The sequence below is a fragment of the Hippopotamus amphibius genome, chromosome 9, assembly GCF_030028045.1.
Source record: "Hippopotamus amphibius kiboko isolate mHipAmp2 chromosome 9, mHipAmp2.hap2, whole genome shotgun sequence".
NCBI classification, from domain to species: domain Eukaryota; kingdom Metazoa; phylum Chordata; class Mammalia; order Artiodactyla; family Hippopotamidae; genus Hippopotamus; species Hippopotamus amphibius.
Genome location: NC_080194.1, coordinates 51,754,951 through 51,778,580, shown reverse-complemented (window position 1 = coordinate 51,778,580; position 23,630 = coordinate 51,754,951). Strand labels below are relative to the sequence as shown.

Here is a 23,630-nt window from a genome sequence, read left to right as displayed (position 1 = left end):
ACAACTTTAATAAATGAAGTTACTTCTTATGAATGTGCTAAGAAAATGGTTTCTTAGGATGGAAACTACTCTTAGCAAAGATGCTGTGAAAATTGTTGAAATAACAACAAAATATTGAAAATATTACATAAGCTTAGTTGATAAAGCAGTGGCAATTTTTGAGAGAACTGACTTCAGTTTTGAAAGAAATTCTGCTGTGGGTAAAATGCTATCCAGCATCATTGTGTGTTACAGAGAACTCATTCATGAAAGGAAGAGTCAATGTATATGGCAAACTTCATTGGCGTCTTATTTTAAGAAATTGCCACAGCCACCCCAACCATCAGCAAACACCACCTCGATCAGTTGGCAGCCATCAACACTGAGGCAAGACCCTCCACCAGCCAGAAGATTATGACCCGCTGAAGCCTCAGATGATGGTTAGCAGTTTTTAGCAATAAACTATTTTTAATTAAGGTATGTACATTGCTTTTTAGATATAATGCCATGACACACTTGATATAGTATAATGTAAACATAACTTTTATATGCACTTAGAAATCAAAAAATTTGTGTGACTTGCTTTATTGCAATATTAGTTTTATTATGGTGGTCTAGAAAAAATCCACGATATCACTGGGAGCATGTCTGTAGTCACAGGCCCAAATTCAAGGGAGTTGCAAAAATAGGCTTCACCTTTCAAACAGGGAATGACTTGAACGTACACAGAGGAAAGAAAGTGTTGGTGGCTATCTCATACACAGGCAGCCTCAAAGTCCTAAATGCTTTCTTCAATGTCATCTCTATCTCTACCACATAATTTAAAGGTGCCATTCCCCAACACATACTTTTTCTCTTCCTTTCATTCCTTCAATTGAGACTACTCCACAGATTAACAGTGAAAGCAAGAAGGATCTCTGTAATCCTTGTTTTCTTGAACAAATCAAACTTTATAATCAGATCTGAGCTCAAATCTCCGCTGTGCCATTCACTAGCAGAGTGACTTGGGAGAATAACTTCTCCTCATTAGAAGGCAGTCTCTAATATCCACTGCCTAGTGTAACACCTAACATATAGTAAGGTAATTGACTAAGTAACTTATTTGTTATTTATTGACCAAACAAGCTCTTTGAGATTCCATTATGTCCTCTATGAAATAGGGATCATAATACCCACCTCACAGCGACATAGAAATAAGTGAACAAGTTAATGTTTGCAAAATACTTAATGCAGCGACTTAATACAGTATAGTGAGAATATGGTAGCTATCGGTACTATTATTACAGTTAACATTCTTATCATTATTATATTATTATCATTACAATCACTCTTCCATATCCATGTCACTGCAGTCTAACAACTTGTTAGACATCTTCAGCACCTAGATCTCATTTATTTTCCACAACTCATTCTTAGCTACCATTTTAATACTCAACATTTATATTGGTGACACATCAAACATATTCTTCCATAAGTCCTTGACCTAATAATTATATTTCCCACTTAATTCCAGATAAACACAAATTCTCATCGAAAGCTCCCTACACTTAAATCGCAAATTTTATAATTTTTCTCCTCACGATTTCTTATTCTTATATCTTCCCCTCATAATAACCTGGTTTCTTGGATTCTGTTGTTTTATTCTAGTCTGCCAGCACCATTCTGGCTTCACTTGACTCCCTAGTCCTCCTTGAGGCCATTGTCATTCATATCATTGGCATCTGATGATAAGTCATATCAAATTTATAAACAAAACCTGAATTGACCCAATTAACCACTTTCTCTGGGCCTGGGCCTGGCTTTCTAACCTGACTTTGCTGAGTTGGTCAGTTCCACCTCAAAATGATGCTACTGAACCAAACTTGAACTCCAGGACTATTCCAAAATATTTATATTTCACACTTCTTCATGCCTTTCCTCTTTTATCACGGGCTTATACAGACATTTCCCATTCTCCTCCAGCTCCCAGTCCCATTCTCATCCAACCACCTTCACTTTTTGTGGATTTTTTTTCCATCTTTAGTGAGAAAAAGGAGAACCTTCCCAAATGAACTCTCCCAAGTTTCCTTCTTGACAGCTCAGAAGCTTTCTCTCTCTATTCATTGTTTCTTCCTTAATTTCTCTCAGAGGAAAAAAAAAATGCCACTTCTCATGGTTATCCTCTAATGTTTGCCCACAATCCTAGTCTTTTGTCACCTTCCTGATAGAATAGTCCTTGTCTTCAAAGTCTTGAGTCTGTGCGAACTACTGCTGATTCTTCTTACTCTTAATAAAAATGATCATTTATCATTTCCTAAAAATGTCATTTGCCTAGTGATGTTTTTAAACACTTTGTCCATTTCATCATCTCTTTCTTTTTCAAATTTCCTACTCAGAGGTCTTTAGTGCCTCCATCTCTTTAGTACTCCACCATTTCTTAGCTCCTTACAGTCTAGGTCAGCCCTTACTGCTCAAGACTTCATAATCACCGAATCCAGGGAGCAATTTGCTACATAAGGACTAATTCAGAAAATAAAATATTTAAAGGTGGGATTATTTTTTTTTCATTGAAAATAAAAGCATCCCTGCAGCTTGAATTGTCCATATTAAGGAATAGGAAAACATTAAAAAGAAAACTGACGTTGTTTTTAGTCACTAAAATATCAACACTCTACATATTTTGGAATGCTATTAGAAATCACTATTTTAGAAGTAGTAATACAGAGGTATATTTCTCCTCACATCAGATCATGGTTGTTTCTTGAAGCTAGAGTCTACGTGCACATCAATTGATACTCACTATTCTATACCATTTTTTATGATCAAAAGGAAAATAATCATCTCTGATTCACCATCCTCTCACCCTCACCAAAAAATCATCATCATCTAATCATTTTTCCATGCCTCACTTCTAGTATATACTCCTCCTTGGTCTGAAATCTCACTATTTCAGAGCCTTTTATTTTTTCCCCTGTTTGAGTTTAAGCTTCTTGATAGGTACATCACACTATTTGTACATTGGGCCCATACATCTGTAGCTTGGTGTGGTGATGGGATCATTTCCTTTCCTGATAGCATTGCCTGTCACTCTCTGTTACTGCCTCTGCAAGCTGTGATTGATTTCAAAAGTCATAGTTGATCCTGACATTCAAACCCTTGTGTTTGTTGCCAATTATTTTTTCCACTTCTATAAAATGCAGTGCTAACTGGTAGTTGCCTCCAAGCACAAAGTAGTAGAAAAAAATCTAAACTATAATTAATTTATCTGCAAAAATCATGGAAACCAACTTGCACCCCATTCTCTTTTTACTGTCAATGTTCGTTACTAAATATGTATTTAATTAAGATGCTTACTAGTTTGACTTGACCTTAACTTTATCCATTCCCTTTTGCCTATAGGTCCTCCAGGCCCACCAGGGATAGTGATCGTTGAGGAAATCACTGAAAGCACAGCCACACTTTCCTGGAGTCCAGCTGCTGACAACCACAGCCCAATCTCCTCCTACAACTTGCAGGCTCGTAGCCCCTTCTCCCTCGGCTGGCAAACAGTAAAAACAGGTAAGAAGCTCTAAGGCAACATCAGACACAACCAGAGCAGTTTCCTGTGTCATGAGCTATATTTGCTAACAATCTCAGGAGGGTTATTTTGGATTCTGGAAATTGTATTATTCATGACAATAGTAACCATTGTTTGCTTCTTTTTATAGAGCCACTTTGCTTTCTTCTCTTCTCATTTCCCAAGGAAGGACCACATCATTTATCTTTGTTTGTTTGTTTATTGAAATAATTTTAGACTCAAGTAAAAGTTGCAAAAATAATACAAAGATTTCCTGTGGGCCCATCCCTCAACTTCTCCCAATGATAATATTCTACATAACAATGGTAGAATGATCAAATCAGGAAACTGACACTGATACAATGCTATAAACCACAGATCATATTCAAATTTCACCAGTTTTTACATACAATTTTTTAGTGTATAGTTCCATAAAATTCTATGAAATTTTATTGTATAGATCCAAATCGCCACCAAAACAGTCAGATACAGAAATGCTCCATTACTCCAGTTCCTGGTGCTACCCCTTTAGAGTCACACATCTGTTTTATTTATAAAAAGAAAATCTAACACAAAATTACACTATTTAAAACAATACAACATTTTAATTCTTACTTCTAAGATGTTTGCATTACAGTTGCATTACTTTAAAAATAATTTTCTTCCCCAATAGTTTTTTCTTCATGTTATTATTAAACTTCCCTTCCCTCTCCAAATGTGGCTGTCTGCAGGGATATGTGAAATTACACTCACTTGATAGTTATTGCCTATTTAACATGTTGATATTTGAAAAGTGTACAGTATCTATAAAATGTAGTATTCAAAAGCAGTTGTCCATACTGAAAAGGGATGTGTGATTTTATTTCCTATCTAAATATCAAACTGATTTACCTATATAATAGTGAAATATAAAATCAGTAAAATATCTGAGTCCAGTAACGATAAAACTCAATTAATTTGAATGCTAGAGGAGTAAAGTGGTCCATTTCATTCCTTAAATAGGTTAAATTTGAGCAAAAACTTGTTTTTGTGTAAAAATTTGTAATTTGGGGGAAAGTATATTCATCCACATGCAAAATACAATTCAGGTTTTTCTTGATATTAGGTTCCTATATTAATTCATAGAATTCAATATGATTATCATTATAGTGTACTATACATGTGTACATATTCATCTTGTAATATATCTAATTGTGGGTATTATTCTTATTCCTGGTTCCATTTTAACGCTGTGATAATATGCAGAGCCAAGGAATTGGGGGAATCTCTATGTTCGGTAGATAAATCTGGAGAGGACACAAATTCAGACCACATGAACAGGTTTATGCAAGAATTCTTATAACCTCCATTTATAAGATGCTCCCATGTCATCCTTGGCATGAGAGCCCAAACCTTGTACTCTGCTGCCAGGAAATGGATTCACCTTCAGATCTCGTGTTGTGCAGTCAGCAACCTCATTCTCCTGCCTGTGGCTATGCTCCCTGCCCATTCTCGCCACACTGCCTACAATACTTACTTCTTGGGAAGTTTCCCTTCTGGGTACATTGCAATACATATACATGTTTCCTTGCTCATCCCATGCCCATGTTCTTGTGTTTCTTACCTTAACACATGGTATGACAATTCAGAACATCTAATCTTCTATAGTTGCTTAGTTACTCTCATCTTTCTACTACTTTTTGTTGTTTGATATATAGATAATGATAGATAGATAGTAGATACATGTGTATGTATGCATATATATCATGTACATGTATATGTATGTATACATATATAAACTTTGAAAGATTTTGGCATAAGCCAGAGAAAAATGAACGAAGTGTGTGTGTGTGTGTGTGTGTGTGTGTGTTTTGTATGTATAGAGGGCTTGTTCGGATTAAATGTTATTTTGGGGGTTGTTTATTTACTTTAGAAGTCCCCAATATAAAGTTGCATTCTAATTTTTCTAATATACTTTGAATGTTGGAAATATTTTTGAGTAGGGAGTTCTTTTTAAATTCAGTTTAGCAAGTACTTATTAAAAATATACAGTTGTACTCTATTTATAAGTAAATATATATTTTTCAGAAATATATTTCTATAAATGATCAATTTTATTTGCCCTTGATAGTAATAGTTCTCTAGCAAGATGTCTCCTCCCCTAAGGTGGTCACACATTTCTCTAAAACTCATCATCTCTTGCAACTACTGGTAGAAGCATTGCCATCCTCCAGGCAAGCCAAGGAGCAATCCTGAACTTTTGAATGCTCTAAAGGAGCTGTTTAAATGTTTCCTGGGTTTTACCCCTAGCTCAAACCAACCACAACTTCTTTCATGCCTGTGATAGGGAAAGAAGTCCTTCGGGAGCCACACCATCTTCACTGGGGCAGCAGGTCTTTTGTTTTCATAGTTACTTTTTCACCTAAATCAATTTCAATAGAGATATACTCTAATGCAGAACTATATGATAGAAAAAAAAAAGATTTAGTTCTACAGTTTGAACTCTCTGATGAAGTTAATGCAATGCATAAGCTGGCATTTAAAAAGCTCTTAAGATTCCTTTATATGCCAACATGAATACAAAGAATAGTGAGTTCCTCATTTTTGACAAATGAAGTAATGAAGTACACATGGACCTTCTAGCCGAGCACATCTGGAATTCACTTATCAATGCCGCCCACCCAAAAATGACAAAGCAGGTGACAGTAAATGGGATTATTTATTCATTTTGAAGAAAGTATGAAAACAATCATAAGAAATAGATAATTTCACTTGGCAGACCCCTTTTCTGTTCAAACAAATTGCTTTTGACTTGAACACCTGACATTCTTCTTCATATCACTGAGCAGTATTAGCTGACCTAGTTTTTTGACTGTCTGATTAGGAATACCAAGTCACCTATACTTATAGAATTGATTGGCCATTGTTTACTTAATTCACATATGTTTCTTAACTATTCTTCAATGAGTGAATATGTCTTCTCTCTGTGGATATTTTCTACTGACTGATTGGTGGTTAAAGTTGGCAACTAAACAGGTTTATTTAGTTTAATTTAATGTAATTTAATTTAATTTTAATTTAATTTTTGGATGCAATTCTTTTAATAGGAAAAGCATTTTAACAAGTTTTTCTCCTTGAATCAACATGCAGTCCTCCATTAAAGTTGCTGCGTGTTCTCTCTGAAGTAGAATGTTTTCTTTGAAACCAACTTGTCTTCAGAGTTCCAAAAAGACTATCTTTATAGAAAGATACCTGCAAGACTTTACAAATACTTCCTTTGGTATACATTCTCCATTATCTTTAATCTCCACAATATTACACTTGAAATCTAAATCCTAATTTTATAAAAAAGTTTCTATTCTATTTCATATTGTATGTTATTTCATCAAAAATATTAATACCTTCAACTCATGTTGTTTTTTTTTACAATTTTTATAGGCCTTAAATGTAGCAATGAATTTTAGAATTCTGAATCTTTTTTTTTTTCTTTTTAAAGAGGAATTAGAATTAAGGATAATGGAGAGGATGTGGAATGGGGGTAAGAGTCTTTAAAACCTATAGTCTTTAAAATCTATATTATAGGTTTTATAAATAGAAATATATGTAGCTTTGGGAGGAAGGATATTTTTAAATTTTATATTAATTTTCTCTTTTAACATAATGTCTGGAATAATTACATCAAGATTAAAACAGAAATTAACTGTTGATCACACCTGGCAATTTGAACTTCCCTTTCATTCATTCAACGAAAATCTATCAAGCACCCTCCAGACAGTGATCTAAGCACTTAAGATGTATGAGGGAACAAAACAAAACAAGATATCCCTGCCCTTGTATTCACATGGGTCCGGACAAACAAAAACAAAGAACATAATAAACATGTACGTTATATAGTGTCTTGGAAGTTAATGAATGAAAAAAATAAATATATTGTAAGTAGGATCAGAAGTAATGTGGAAGAGGTAGAGTATTAGTCTTCTCGGACTGTTATAAGAAAATACCATAACTTAGGTGGCTAAAACAACAAAAAATTATTTTTTAACAGTTCTGGAGATTGAGAATCCCAAGATGTATGTGTCAGCCAGTTCAGTTTGATTCCTGGTGAGGATGCTCCCCCTGGCTTTCAAATAGTAGCCTTCTCACTGTGTACTCACATGGCAGAGAGGGAGGAAGCAAGTTTTCCAGTGTCTCTTCTTGTAAAGACACTAATCTTATCAAATCATTGTCCCACCCTTATGATTTCATGTAACCTTAATTATTTCCTAATTTCAACATAGCTTGAGTTAATATATTAAAAGATAACACAGTATCAATTCTCCAATGTCTCTTCATTTCTCTCAGGATGAAAGCCCAAATCCTATATGACTTGGTTCCTCCAATCTCTCTACAAACTCATCCTCTACTATTCTCCCTAAAGCTCGGTCTGCTCCTGGCTCACTGATCTTCCAATGTCATGCATATAATGCACCTAATACCTTTGTACTAGTTACTCCTTCAATGTGGGATGCTTTCCTCCAAATATTGGCGTAGCTAAATCCAAACTTCATTCAAAAGTTCACTCAAATGTACCTTCTTGACAAGGATCATACTGACCACATTGTTTAAAATTTCAAGAGATATATGGTGAAGGTAGCTGACTAGGAAGATCTTCAACTTACCATTTCTCACAGACACATCAAAACTACAACTATTTACAGCATAACTACCTATGAGAATGACCTTAAGACTAGCACAAAAGATTTTTCTGCAACTAAAGATATAAAGAAGAAACCATAAAAGAGATGGGGAAGAGGGACAGAGATACAATGTAGTCAAGACCCACACCAACAGGTATGAGACCTACAAATGGGAGAATAATCACAATTGCAGAGGTTCTCCCCAAGGAGCAAGGATTCCAAGCCCTACTTCAGGCTCCTCACCCTGGACATCCTGCACCAGGAAGAAGAGTCCTTAAAACTTATTTCTTTGAAGGTTAATGGGGCTTACATTTAAGAGAGCAGGAAGGCTGTAGGAAATAGTGACTCTATTTATAAAGAACATGCAAAAAATTTCACACACTTCAAGTCCCAGTAGAGGCAATAATTTTAAAGGTGTCTGGGTCAGCCCACTTGCTGACCTTGGAGAGCCTCTTAGAAGAGCAGAAGGCAAAGGAGGCTCCCCTTGGGGATACAGATACTGGTGACAGCCATTTGGGGGAGCTTATTCTACCATAAGCACACTGATGCTGGCAAGTGCCATTTTGGAGTCATCTCTCTAGCCTATTAGTGCCTAGGGCCTACTTGCCCACCAGCAGGCTGACACCAGCTCAGGATCCACCTAAAAAAACATAAACACATAGAGGCTAAACAATATACTACTGAAAAATCAATGGCAGGGGATTTCCCTGGTGGTCCAGTGGTTAAAACTCTGTGCTTTCATTGCAGGCAGGGGGTGAGGGGTCAATCTCTAGTCAGGGAACTAAGATCTTACATGCTGCATGGTCAAAAATAAATAAATAAATAAAATAAATTTTAAAAAATAAAGCATTGGCCTGCTGAAGTATATTATTTGAATAAAAGAATAACAACATTAAGAAATGAAAGACTCCTTTAAAAAAAAATGGGTCACTGAAGAAATCAAAGAGGAAATCAAAAAATTCCTGGTGACATATGAAAATGAAAACAACATCCAAAAATTTATAGGATGCAACAAAAGCAGTTCTAAGAGTGAAGATTTAGAAATACAAGTCTACCTCAGGAAACCAGAAAAATCTCTAGTAAACAACCTAACCTTATACCTATATGAACTAAAAAATGAACAAATAAAACCCAAAGTTAGTAGAAGATAAGAAATAATAAAGATCAGAGCAGAAATGAGTGAAATAGAGACAAAATAATAGAAAACAAAAACCAATAAAATTAGGACTTGTTTCTTTAAAAGTATAAACAACATTGATAAGCCTTTAGTTAGACTCACCAAGAAAAAGAGAGAGCCCCAAATCAATAAAATCAAGAATGAAAGGGAAGTTACAACCATCACACAAAAACAAAGGATCATAAAAGATTACTACAAAAAATTATTTACCAATAAAACAAGAGCATAGAAGAAATAGATAAGTTTCTAGAAACTTATAATCTGCCAACACTGAATCAGAAAGAAATAGGAAATAAAACAGATCCATTACCAGTACTGAAATTGAAACGCTAATAAAAAATATAAAAATCAAAGCAACAAAAAAAGTGCAGGACCAGATAATTTCACAGGGGATTTCTACTAAACATTTAAAAAAGAGTTAATACCTATCCTTCTCAAACTATCCCAAAAGAAATTAAAGAGGAAGGAACATTTCCAAAGTCTTTCTATGAGGCCAGCATCACCTTGATAACAAAGCTAGATAAAGACAACACAAAAAAGAAAAATATATGCCAGTATCACTGATGAACATGGATTCAAAAATCTCCAACAAAATGTTAACAAACTGAATTTAATAGTACATAAAAAGGATCATACACCAAGATTAAGTGGAATTTATACCAGGAATGTAAAGATGATTCAGTATTCCCCAATCAATCAATGTGATATACCACATTAACAAATTGAAGAATAAAAATCATATAATTATCAAAATAGATACAGAAAAGCTTTTGACAAAATTCAACATCCATTTATGATAAAAATTCTCAACAAAGTGGGTATAGAGGAATTATGCCTCAAATAGTAAAGGCCATAAATGACAAGCCAACAACTAACATCATATTCAACAATAAAAAGCTGAAAGCATTTCCTCTAAGATCAGGAACAAAACAAGGATGCCCACTTTTGCCACTTTTATGGAAGTCCTAGCCATAACCATCAGACAAGAAAAATAAATAGAAGGAACCGAAATTAGAAAGGAAAAAGTGAAACTCACTGTTTTCAGATGACATAATACATGTGAAAAACGATATAATGAAAGAATTAATATTGTTAAAATGACCAAACTACCTAATGCAATCTCCAGATTCCGTGCAATCTCTATCAAAATACCGACAGCATTTTTCACAGAACTAGAACAAATAATTCTAAAATTTGTATAGAAACACAAAACACCCCAAATAGCCAAAAACACTGAGAAAGAAACAAAAAGCAGAAGGTATCATTCTCCTTGATTTCAAACTGTACTACAAAGCTACAGTAATCAATATTGTATGGGAAATTAGAGCCCAGAAATAAACCCACACACATAGGGTCAATTAATCTATGACAAAGGATGCAAGAATATAAAATGGGGAAAAGACAGTCTTTTCAATAAATAATGCTGAGAAAACTGGACAGCTACATACAAAAGAATCAAATGGGACTACTTTCTCACACCATATACAAAAATAAACTCAAAATGGATTAAAGACTTAAATGTAAGACCTGAAACCATAACATTCCTAGAAGAAAACATAGCATACTCTTCAACATCAGTCAATTTTTTTTGATCTGTCTCCTCAGGTGAGGGCAACAAAAGCAAAAATAAACAAATGGGACTACATCAAACTAAAAAGCTTTAGTATAGCAAAGGAAGCTATCAACAAAACAAAAAGGTAGCCTACTGAAAAATTTGAAGATATTTGCAAATCATATATCTAATAAGGGGTTAATATCCAAACTATACAAAGAATTCACACAACTCAACATCAAAAGAAAAAAGAAATCAAACGACCTGATTAAAAGAGAGGCAGAGGACCTGAATAGACATTTTTCCAAAGAAGACATAGAGAGGGCCAATAGACACATGAAAAGGTGCTCAACACTAATCATCAGAGAAATGCAAGTCAAAACTACAGTGAGATATTACCTCACACCTTTGAGAATGGTTCTTAGTAAAAAGGCAACAAGTAACAAACATCGGTGAGCATATGGAGAAAAGGAAACTCCTGTGCACTCTTAGTAGGAATGCAAGTTGGTTTAGCCACTATGGAAAACAGTAATAGCTTCCTCAAAAAATTAAAAATAGAATTACTAAAAACTGGTGCTTGCTGTTGTGTTGCCAGATGCAGGAACAGAGCAGAACACTGGTGCTCCCCCCCACAAGCTCTCGTCATTGACCAAGCTCTTGTTTTTTAAAATCTGGACTTAGCCAGGTATATTTGGCCATGTTAAATATAGTATCTTTGTTATTAAAAATTTGATTGCATAATTTAGAAAAATAGAATTATTATACAATCTAGCAATCCCACTTCAGGGTGTTTATCCAAGTAAAAAAAACACTAGTTCAAAAAGATGTATGCACGCCAGTGTTCACTGCAGCACTGTTTACAATAGCCAAGATATGGAAGCAACCTAAGTGTCCATTGATAGATAGATAAAGAATATGTGGTATATATACAAACAATGGAATATTATTCAGCTATAATAAAAATGAAATCTTGCCATTTGATACAACATGGATGGATTTAGAGGGTCTTATGGTAATGAAATAATTAAAGAAAGACAAATAGCACATGATCTCACTTATATGTGGAATTCAAAAAACAAACAAACAAAGAAAACAAAATGAAAACTGACCCTTAGATACAGAGAACAGACAATAGACAAGTGTTGCCAAAAGGCTGGAGTTGGGGAATGTGAAATAGGTGAAGGAGATGAAGAGGTACAAACCTCCTGCCATAAATAAATAAGTTGCAGGCATGTAATATACATCAGAAGAATGTGGTCAGTAATATTGTAATGTATTTGTTTGGGGACAGATGGTTACTAGACATACTATGACAATCATTTCATAATGTATGCAAATATCAAATCATTATGTACTGCACCTGAAACTAACATAGTGTTATACATCAAGTGTATTTCCTAAAAAATAAAATAAATTTTAAAAAAATTTTAAAAATCACAACCTGCCTGCTATGGACTGAATTGTGTCTCCCCAAAATTAATATGTTGAAACCCTAACCCCTGTATGACTGTATTTGGAGATGAAAACTTTAAGGAGATCAAATGATAATTAGATATATAAGGCTGGAGTTTAAGAGTGAGGTTTAGACTAAAGATATAAATTAGGAAATTATTGGCATATAAATTGCATTTAATACCATAAGACCACGTGCCCTCTCCAAGGATATAAGCATACATAAAGAAGAAATGAGTATGAAAATTGAGCCCTCAAGCATTCCAATAGTAAGACATTGTGGAAAAGAGGAGCCATCCAAAGGATACAGAGGGCGAGCAAACATTTAGTTAAAAAGAAAAAAAGAGCCTCATTCTATTGAAAATGGGCACCATTGTTCATGGTGTCCATTCATTGTTAATGTGGCTACATTGAGAACACAGGTTTTGCTTCCATCACTGTAATTTTATTGCAGTGGTGACAATGAGACCGGCAACATTTTTTTTTTTTTTTGCTAGCCTCATGAATAAAATTGGGTATAATTAGGCTTTTCAATATTAGAAAAGATGAAGGAATAAGTAGCAACATACTTGCTATATTTAACTTCTAGGGTCCCAAAGTAAATTGCTTGAGGAAATTGGATCCCAAAGATTAGAGGTGGGGAATTTTGAAGTGTGTTTGTATTTATTCCTTTGGAGATCAGAAAAGGCTAAAAGAATTGTGGTCTGACTCACATGACAGCTGTGGATTGAGCAAAACTTTTTGAAAGGGATATCTTATCCTGAAGATTATGACTTTGAAGGAACTAAGGTGATTGACAGTGCAAAGAATCAGAACATGTGAAGTTCCTTAAAAATTTATTAACTTAAATAATTTTGCCTATGTTACACATAATAATAAAAAGAATCCCTTTACACTTAAAAAAAAGAAAAAAAATGACAATGTGATATCTGACAGACAAAAGAATAAAATCTATCAAGGAAGAGAAAGCAATCAACTGGGTCAAATGCTGCTGACTTGGAAGTATGATAAGGAATGAGAACTGATCATTGATTTAAGCAACACAGAGGTCATTCATGATCTTGACATTAGAAGTTTAGTAAAATAGTAAGGACTAAAGTCTCACAAGAATTGGTTCAAGAGAAAATGGAGAAAAGTTACTGTAGACAACTCTTTTAAGAAGTCTTGTTGCAAAGAGAAGTGGAGAAATCAAAAGACCTTAAAGTCAGAGATGTCATAATTTGCTTATGAGCTGGAGTGGGGCAGGGGAAAAAGAAACAAATCCAGGGTGACCCCAAAATTTTGGATGCAGTAATTGTCATTCACTGAGTAAGGAATACTGAAGTACGTGGGGGAAATTAAGGTTAAGAAGCCTATCTAAATAGAAATGTTTAATAGGTCATAGAACATATGAATTTGGAGTCTAGGGATGAAGGTCATGGCTGAAAATATTGGAGTCATCAGCATACAGAAAGTATTTAAAACCATGATACTGGATAAGATCACCATGCAGTAAAAAAATGGGAGTTAGTAGAACTGCGTTGCATCTGGAAGATGAAAAGAAACTAGCACTGGAGACTAATAAGGCATAATCGGAAAGGATAAGAACAGAAGTTTTGAAAAATATTTCAAAGAGAAAAGAATGATCAACTGTGTCAAAACATGATGTTGGAACAAATAAGATAAGGAACAGAGCTGGAGGTAAGAGCCTGATTAGAGTGGGTTCAAGCGTGAATAGAAAGAGAATAATTGGAGACAGCAAAGAACGCACAAATAACTCTCGAAATTTTGCTATAAAAGAAACATAGAGACTGGGTGAAGACTGGAAGGCTTGAAAATTTTGAGAGAATTTTGGTTTGTTTTGCTTTTAAGTGGGGAAAATACCTGCATGCTTGTATTAGAGACATTTGAGAGGGAGGCAGGGAGGAGAGAGACACAGCTGAGATGGACTGGTTTCTCTTCTCTGCAATATCTTAAGAGGGCCACCTCTTGAGAGGCATCAAGTTGCCTCAGAGGGGATTCAGGTTTCTATTGGAGTAAAAAGTTAGAAGAATATTCAGAAAGAATAATGAGTATACAGGGATTTTTCTAATGATGAATTATGAATTCCAAAAGCCCTAGTAAAAGCATTTTAAACAATAGGGAAGGATGGCAACTAGACAGAAAGAGGAAATGTGCAGAGTTTTATGGGGATTGGAATAAAAGGGATGAGGGATGACCTAGATGCTGAGTTGCTTGAAGCAACTGACATAAACAGAAGTCACTGAAACAGTATGTTCTGATTGACCCAAGGCACATATTGGTGAATCAGTGTATATTGGGATCTAGGGATAGCTGAGTGTCTTGGTATCTCTTCTTCCCACCTTTATGTTTGGCAGACACAGCTCAGCATTCCACCAAACTATAAACGGAACAGTGACCTTTATCCCCTACCTCTTAGACTCCAAGGGTGTTACTCGTTTGCCAGTGCAGCAAAAGGGAACAGACTTCTTTTCATGTCTTCATTTCACTGCTTTAAAAAGTCACCTCTGCAGAGCTGTGAGATTTGTCAGGCAGCCCACACTGCTTGTGCCATGATCATTCACCTTTTATGGAGCTAATTATTTGGTAACTTTCTCTTGTTACATTTCAAAATAGATTTTCATAGGAAATCCAAGATGCATTTAATTCCACTTGTCATAGTAAAAGTCCACCAAGTCATCAAATCAAGAGCTCCCCCCACCACTGCCCTGCCACGCTTAAACAGAAATCCAGGACTGATATAAATCCAGAGAATGTTTGCACTTCATAAGGAAGGTTTTCCACTTTCCCCATTTTCACCCCTGTAACAAATGTTCTTCCAAAAATATTTCTTAGACTGCAGAGACGAATGAACAAGAAAAGCAGTCTTAGAGCATAAACACTACGTAAAAAATACTTTACTACGTGATAATTATATTGACACACAATTTTATGTTTTAATAAAATCTAAATGTAATACTAAAGTCACTCCAAGGGGAGTTCAGAGCTTCCACTTTGAAACCACAAACTGGAGCTTTTAAATTAGAGAGATATATTCTTAATCCACTGCCTGGAACTGCCAAGTGGCTAAGTGTGTTTGCCAGAACTGAGAGAGGCAAACTGCTCAAGAAATTTCCCTAGAAATATAAGAACTATTTGCTTAAACTGGAGCACTAGTTGGCCTCTTATCTGGGGCTGAGGGGTTGACAAAATGATTTTTTGTGTAGATAATGGCAAGTTATGTCATGTCAATCTATGTGTAAAGATAAGATGAAAGAATTCTAACTATAACAAACTTTGACGTGTGCAAGTGCTTGCTACTGAAGACTGATTTTCATCTTACTAATGAGACCAGAGCTGACACATGCCCGCATGTTTATAAGGATGTATGCAGCAGCCTGCCAATTCTGTCAGTGCCTGCAATACATTTGATCACAATCTATAAGCGTTTCCAGCTCACCTAATGACATGAAATCTCCTTCCTCTCCATAGTCCCAGAAATCATAACAGGGGACATGGAATCAGCCATGGCCGTGGACCTGAACCCCTGGGTAGAATATGAATTCAGAGTGGTGGCCACCAATCCAATTGGGACTGGAGATCCAAGCACCCCGTCTCGAATGATCCGCACGAATGAAGCAGGTAAGAATACTGGAGTCAGAATTCTGTTGGTATGCCCCTAATCATGTTTAGAGCAAGTTGAATTAATCATTATGGCTTGCTTTAGTATAATTTTTCTTGATTCATTTACCTGGACATCATAAAATCATTTCCTTTAAAATAATTCTTTCATTTTATTTGTTTTCAGAACTTTTTTTCCTTGTTTTCACAAATACAGATGTCTAGATGCTTCAAATTCCTACCAATGCTCACACCCATCTTCAAGTTACCATGAAATTGAAAGTTTCTTCTTCTAATTATATACTCATTCGATGTCACAGATACATAATATTCAGAATAGACTGGCTCACCCTCTTTTTCTCCAGTGATAACAGTTACCTCTAATCACAGGGCACTTCCGTAAAATTCTTTATGTTGCCCTTCACCATCTGACCTGTATAAATTACACATAGCCTTAACTTGACCCCCTGCCTTCTTGATGTCTATGTGTGAAATAACTGCTTCCTAATTAAAAAAAAAAACAGCATTCTTCTGGCCTTTTAGGATGAGTTATCTCTGATATACCGTTTCTAAAGACCACATAAGGAAAATTAACAGCTTTATTTAAAAACAAATGTTGTTATCACCTGGAAGAAGCAGAATAAAGAAAAATTGTTAGTCGTTTTGATTAGTTTGGACAAAGTCTTAATGAGATTTATCCTTTATGTCCCTATAAAACTGTATGTAAAAAGTATTTAGTACGGCACTAGCTTAGGCAAATACAAATATCAATATTGGTGAGAATGATTAAAACAATGGAGAAATGAAGAGAGGGATAGATTACAGATACAAGGAGGGGAAAAAACAAATTAACGTCTTTACACTCAATGATAACGTGATTCTTAATAATCATTACAATATAAGTACACTAAGGGTTAGAGTTTGTCTTATTTGTTCACTGCTTTATCTTCAATACCTAGAACAATGTCTGGCACTGGTACTCCATGAGTCTTTGTTGAAAGATTAAAAGGAATATTACTTTCCTTTATATGCTGCTACCCACACCAGGACCTACGTCAGAAATACATGTACATAGAAAACAAAGAATGAACTATGTATTGTACATTTTGTATTGTAGCTATAGAATTGAGCCAAAAATGTGGCTTGTGACTCCTCAGAAATCTAATGAAGCTTATAATAATTAAAATAAACTATCAAAAGTGTTGGTTCTTTCTCTAAAACACACTCGGCCTGGTTCTTTAAAAAGAGGAAAAAAGAAAAGAATTCCAAATGATCAACTTATTACATAAAGTGCAAATAATCATTAAAAAGCTGTTCAAATTCTTTTCATATAAAAATTAAGCAACCAAGAGAATAAAAAAATAGAGCAGTCTAAATATGTTGGAAAAGATTCATTCACAGGAAAATCCAACTTTTCTGCTTTTGTGGTATGCCTATTGCAAGTTGTTTTTTTCTGCTACTTTTTCAGTAGTGTGAATGTTAACTTGAACATTAATTGCTCGGTTGGATTTTCATGCATTCATAAAATCAGCCGTGCTTTCATTGTGTACAGGTGTTCATTAATTAAGCGCATAACAGGTTAGTTGTTCCTCATTTTATTTGCTCCACTGTGCAGATATTGAAATGACTGCCAATGTTAGTACTTGGGCTCACATATTTTCTAAAAAGCACTGCCTTACTTTGCATGTTGTTAATTGTGTTTAAACAAAGGCAAAGATTACTGCCTAATTCAGATGCTTTCCATAAATATTCATTTCAAAAATAAATCATCTGTTTGGGATGAATAATCCTTTCAGACTTTCTATATGTGCTATTAAAAAGCACTTTAACAAAAACACTTTCACTTTTCAAGCTAAATCGTATTCAAATGATGCATTTTAAAGACTTGTCTCTCGTCTATTTCTGCAGCTTCTTCAATCATATAGCTCCTGTCTCTCCATTTTATCATGAGTTCTATATAGATGACATAGTCTAGTCCATTAAAATCTTATGGAAGTGAAGAGAAGTAGCATGAAAATTGCATGAAACACTCTTTTGAAAGTGAGTGGAGGAAGGCTGTACTTTATGCTTCTTGTGCTTTGGTATCACAAAGGACTAGAGCTACTAATGGTGTTGAACCAAGTGATGAGTTTTGTGCCTGTTTTGTCAGGCAGCACAGATTAAAAGGGACACCAACATCCTGAGACATCCTCTCAAGTGATGCACTCTGCCTCTATTAAGTACATGTCCTGTGTTTTAAAAGATGATGCTGTTCTAATGGACCAAGTAATCTTTGAAAACCAATGGAGCTGCTTGGAAGAGGAAAGGTCTCACACTCGGGATATTGACTTGAACATTTTATGTCCCATTAAAATTCTCTTCTTTACTATAATATTTTAAATCCCAAAGCAGTTTCAGTAAAGCATTTTTACCTTAGAGTTTCTTGCCTACACGCCAAAAAAGGGTTAATTTTTCTTTGCAATATCTTGTAAGGTGTATTTTGAATATTATGGTCATAAAAATACTCTTCATAGTCAATAAATATAAGATAAATTGGTTTAGTCACCTTATTATTAGGATGTCAAAACAGTAATACAAATACAGGTTTTCCCAGCTATCCAAAAGGAAAGCATTCCTGTAAAAACCTTTGTAAGCCAAAATGGCATAAATTGAAGAACCGATTTTCGTTTTTCACCCTTTTTCGTAAAAGTGAAAATCTCTTCAGATATTTTTCAGTTAGCAGAAACAGGTACTAATGTAGATTTTTTGTAAAAGCAAAGTGGTATAAAGTAAACTTTTGAAAAGCAAAGACTACCTGTATATGTTTGCAGTTTAATGTACGTTTATATTTATTTCTTTATTTATAGATTGTCTTACAAGTTTTAGTGAGTTAGTTAGCTACAGAGAGAGAGCGAGAAAGCGGTAGATATAACTGTTTAATTTAGCGATAGATATAACTTTGTTTAATTTTGGAAATGTGTTACTATCTTCAAACCAGTGTATAAGTTTGTGTCGAATAGTGGGAATGCTTTTGCTACCATTTAAAAAGATGACAAAGAAAAATCACATTTTAGGAAATGAATTGGAAATATACAGTCTGGTAGAAATAGTAAAATATGTAAATATGAATTTAGCAAAAGCAATTCTCATTTAATTGAGTAAATCTCTCATTAATTGAACTTTAATATTCTATAAGTTACATATTTATAACACTAACTGTTGAAAGATAAATGAAAAGGAAAGAAGACAGCGTTAACTATGTAATATGTAATTTAGCAAGGTTTGGTCTCTTCTGTTGTATAAAGTTTCTATTAAGCTCTTGGTATAAATCTCAATACCTGCAGTTTTTTATTTCAAATTATGATGGAGAGAGAGAGAGGGAGAGAGAAAAGAAGGTTCTACCTAATACCTATAATTAAGAGTTTGAGGTTCAGAGTTAGATCTGGATTAATGTTCTTCTCTGTCACTTACTAGCAATAAACATAGGTAAGCTATACGCATTGTTCAAGGCTCAATTTTCTCACTTATAAAATGGAGATAATATAGCAACCTACTTCCGTGGATTATTGTATTAAATAAGACAATGCAGGTAAAGAGTTTGGCACATGTTAAGTGCTTAACATTAGCCATTTATTATTATTATTATCATGAATTTAAATGTTATTACTTTACTAAATAGAAATTAAAACAATAGTACTTATGCATAAGTTGCTGTTATAGAGGAAACATTTTCAGGTTAAATATATGTTTGTTGACATGGTAAGAGCCAAGCAGCCTCTTGGCTTGCAGTTGGCTCCTCCAAGACATTGTCTTGCTGAGAAGTCTCCGTGACAGACTGTGTGTCATCCAGCCTGGCCCCTCAACCCACTTGAATGGTCGAGTAGTCAAGAGAGCCTTTTAGAGTGTGGTGCACAGTACAGAGCACCACATCCCCCTCTGCATCCCCCTCTCCACCTCCATGTCTTGCCTCTCCATGCTGCTTTTCTTGTCTAGCCAGCCTCATCCATTAGTGGATCGTGATATTGTCACAACATGTAGCCATTTTCTTTGGTTCTTATAGCATAGATAAGACAAAATGAGCCAAGGAAAGGAAGTGTCAAATGAAAGACTTTGCTTAAACAAATTTTTGCATATTCATTAACTTTCTAGTTTCTTAGTGCATTGTATTCTGTCCTGTCATTCTCTTTGGACTTTGAAATGGAAAATGTCACATAACATATTTTTGGCCACACAAGGAATTTTTTTTTCCTACATTTAAGAGATTAATGCTTAACCAGATAAATATGAGTATTAAGTAAACAATCAAATGAAAATCTTTCCTAGCCTTAGCACTTTCTGCACTATATTGTGTTAAAGTTAGGTAACTGGTTTACTAAACAGACTGAACTCCATAGAGTTTAAACATAAAATGGTTTTATTCTTCTCCCACCATTGTTCTCCAATATGCTGCATCTCATCTCTGGCTTTAGCCCCAACTACATCCAATGCTCTTTTAGCCTCATTTTCAGGTATTAAAAAATTCTATATTAACTTAATAAAAACTTTCCTCTCATATCTAGTTCCATGTTTCTGTCCCGCCATCCCAGCACAGGCTTGATAATTTGTCTTTTCTTTCTTCTTTCTATTTCCTCCTGACCTTCCAACTGCTATTCTGGTCACTTCCCATGTCAGAAAAGAAGAAAATGAAAAATGACTTCAGGTGTTGCAATTTGTGGTTCTCATGTAAATGTCAAGTGCTTCAGGAGATGGCATTTGTCCACATTCTGCTTCTTTCTCTCTTGGGGTACACTGTTTCATAAGAGAGTATCCTCTCTCCTAGCAGGCAGCTTTATTGGCTGTGATCCCAACAAGCTTAATCAAACCTACCTTCCATGGTGTCTACTTTGCCCACAATAATCATTTCACATTTCTGACCTGCCAAACTCTACAAATGCAGTATGTTCTCAAGAACTATTTTGGTCTCTGCTCTATTAGCATAGTGTGGGGCTGAGCCATCTAACAAAATTCTGAAGCTCAACAACATCCAGCCAGGATGTGAGAGGTAAGCATCTGTACTCTCCACAGCAGTTGTTTTGCTTCTCTTGTCATTAGCTTGAGGGGGAAATGACACTCCCACTTCACTCCTAGTGACAGCTGGGGATGGAGGGAGATGCCACAGCACATTCATCTGCTAAGCCAACAGCCTTCTTCCAAAACATTCCTTGTGCTAAAATCTTATATATATGGCTGGAGGGGGGTGACGGGAAAGGGTCATAAAATTGGTGTTCTCTGTTTCCTAGTAGTTCTGTGGTTTTGTCTAGCCAACCTCACTTTAGCATCTGAGGTACATGTGTCTCATTCCAAGTCTAGAAAAGACTCATTAAATTTCCTACTACAATTTCTTTCCCTGTACATTACCTTCCTACTTCTGAAAGGATCTTGCTTTGTTCACATTTGTATCTTCACAGTTCTTGTCCATGATGATTACTTAGGAAAGTTCATTGAGTTCAAAAGTTATGGCATGGGCTTCCTAGGTGACGCAGTGGTTGAGAATCTGCCTGCCAATGCAGGGGACACGGGTTCGATCCCTGCTCCAGGAAGATCCCACATGCCGTGGAGCAACTAAGCCCATGAGCCACAACTATTGAGCCTGTGCTTTACAGCCCGTGAGCCACAACTATTGAGCCCATGTGCTGCAGCTACTGAAGCCCATGTGCCTAGAGCCCATGCTCCACAACAAGAGAAGCCATGGCAATGAGGAGCCCGCACACCACAACGAAGAGTAGCCCCCACTCACCACAACTAAAAAGAAAGCCCACGCACAGCAAAAAAAGATCCAACACAGCCAAAAAAATCATAAATAAATTAATTAATTAAAAAAAGTTATGGCATGAACACAATAAAATGTGTTTATAAAAAATTATAAGATGGGGCTGAATTAGCTTTCTCAGGGGCCTGTGGGTTGGCCTTGTAAATGGCACTTAATAGGGCTTTGAAGGCCAGACCAAATGAGACTCAGGTGGAATTATTTATGGGGACAATTAAAATAGCTACATACTCTTGTCAGGCACTGGTGTGTGCAGAGAAAAGGCATAAAGCTCTGGGGTTTTTAAAGGTCTTTTCAGTCTATGTTTCTAAAAAAAAATATGATATAAAAAACATAAAGCATTCAACTGAAATAATTGGGAAAATCTGAAAGAAAATACTATTAAATGAACATTATAGCTTTCTTCAACCCAATGAGTAATTTAATTATATTAAATAAAAGAAATGGTTCTCAGTAACATTAAGATGAAAATCATAGCAAGCAACAGACCTCTAAGACCAAATCTCAATAATTAGGAAAAAGGAAGATAATAGTATGGCTCATACAGCAGACAATATTTTAAATCATGAAACCACTTTGGTCCAGGAAATTCTTTTCTACAAAATATATTTAAGAAATAGGTTTTCAGTTTCAGAGGCACTTTGAGAACAGAGATGGTAATTTTAACAAATGCCTTTTTAAATGAAACATAGGTAATTGTTAGGCATCCCCCTTTCTGATTAATAGCAAGGTGAGGGAAGAGCAGTAGAAGACTTGAGCATGAAACCCAAAAGTGAAATGAGAGGTTATCAATCCAGGAGTAAATGTGAGACACTCAAGTTAGGCTTTTCCTGTCTTCCTAGTCTCTATAATACCATATACCAGTCATAAATCATGAACCATGTTCCAAGTCCTATGCTAAGCCCTTGCCTTTCATTATAGCATTTAATTCTCACACCAACCCTCTAAAGCAAGGAGGTGTATCCTCATTTTACAGATGAGAAACAGAGTAAGAGAGTCTTAAAAACTTGCACAAGGGGCTTCCTAGGTGGTGCAGTGGTTAAGAATCTGCCTGCCAATGCAGGGGCACGGGTTCAATCCTTGCTCCAGGAAGATTCCCACATGCCGCGGAACAACTAAGCCCGTGAGCCACAACTATTGAGCCTGAGCTTTAGAGCCCATGAGCCACAACTGTTGAGCCCATGTGCTGCAACTACTGAAGCCCACGCACCTAGAGCCCGTGCTCTGCAACAAGAGAAGCCATAGCAACGAGAAGCCCACGCACCACAATGAAGAGTAGCCCCCACTCACTACAACTAAAAAGAAAGCCCATGCACAGCAAAAAAAAGGCCCAACACAGCCAATAAAATAAAAATGTAATAAATAAATTTATTAAAAAAAAAAAAAAACTTGCACAAGGTTACCTAATAAGTAAATGGCAGAGCTGGAATTCTAATCTTAAACCAAAGATGATGACTCCCAAGTTATCTTCCTCCCACACCTCCCTTCATCCTCTTGCCTTTTTGTTTCTCTTCATTTTACCACAGGTTTCTACAAATGTCACTCAAAGATTATTTTACCTATTCTCTGCTTCTACTTCCTTGTGGAATAAAGTTCAGAGAAAATGAGTGATGGGAAATACCTTTTATTTTCTGTACTCACCTCCTGTGTTCCTAACTGTTGATATTTATGAGAAGGTTTATAAATCAGAGAAATCTTACATTCTCTAAAATATCCTAGCAATGAAAGTTGTAAATCAAAAATGATATATTACCTAGATTTTCAAATTAAAACAAGCTGAGCCAAAACTGAAAGCATAATTCCCATGGTATTATCCAAACAGCATTATCCAGATTTCCAAAAGAACGTCTATTTCAAGACCACATGTGTATAGAGTCATAGTGAACTTTTAGTGT

The 23,630-nt window shown here is 35.4% G+C and overlaps 1 protein-coding gene and 1 non-coding gene across 2 annotated transcripts in view; both read left to right on the top strand.

The window, feature by feature from the left end:
• Positions 1-23,630, top strand: part of CNTN5 (contactin 5) — a 1,287,027-nt gene that overhangs the window by 1,208,191 nt on the left and 55,206 nt on the right. The window contains exons 17-18 of the mRNA XM_057750478.1: positions 3,358-3,516; positions 15,822-15,971. Of these exons, the coding sequence (XP_057606461.1) occupies positions 3,358-3,516; positions 15,822-15,971 (309 nt within the window). The remainder of the gene's footprint in view (positions 1-3,357; positions 3,517-15,821; positions 15,972-23,630) is intronic.
• Positions 12,696-12,830, top strand: LOC130829562 (small nucleolar RNA SNORA1). Its single transcript, XR_009047586.1, has one exon. It is a non-coding gene; the product is annotated as a small nucleolar RNA SNORA1 (small nucleolar RNA).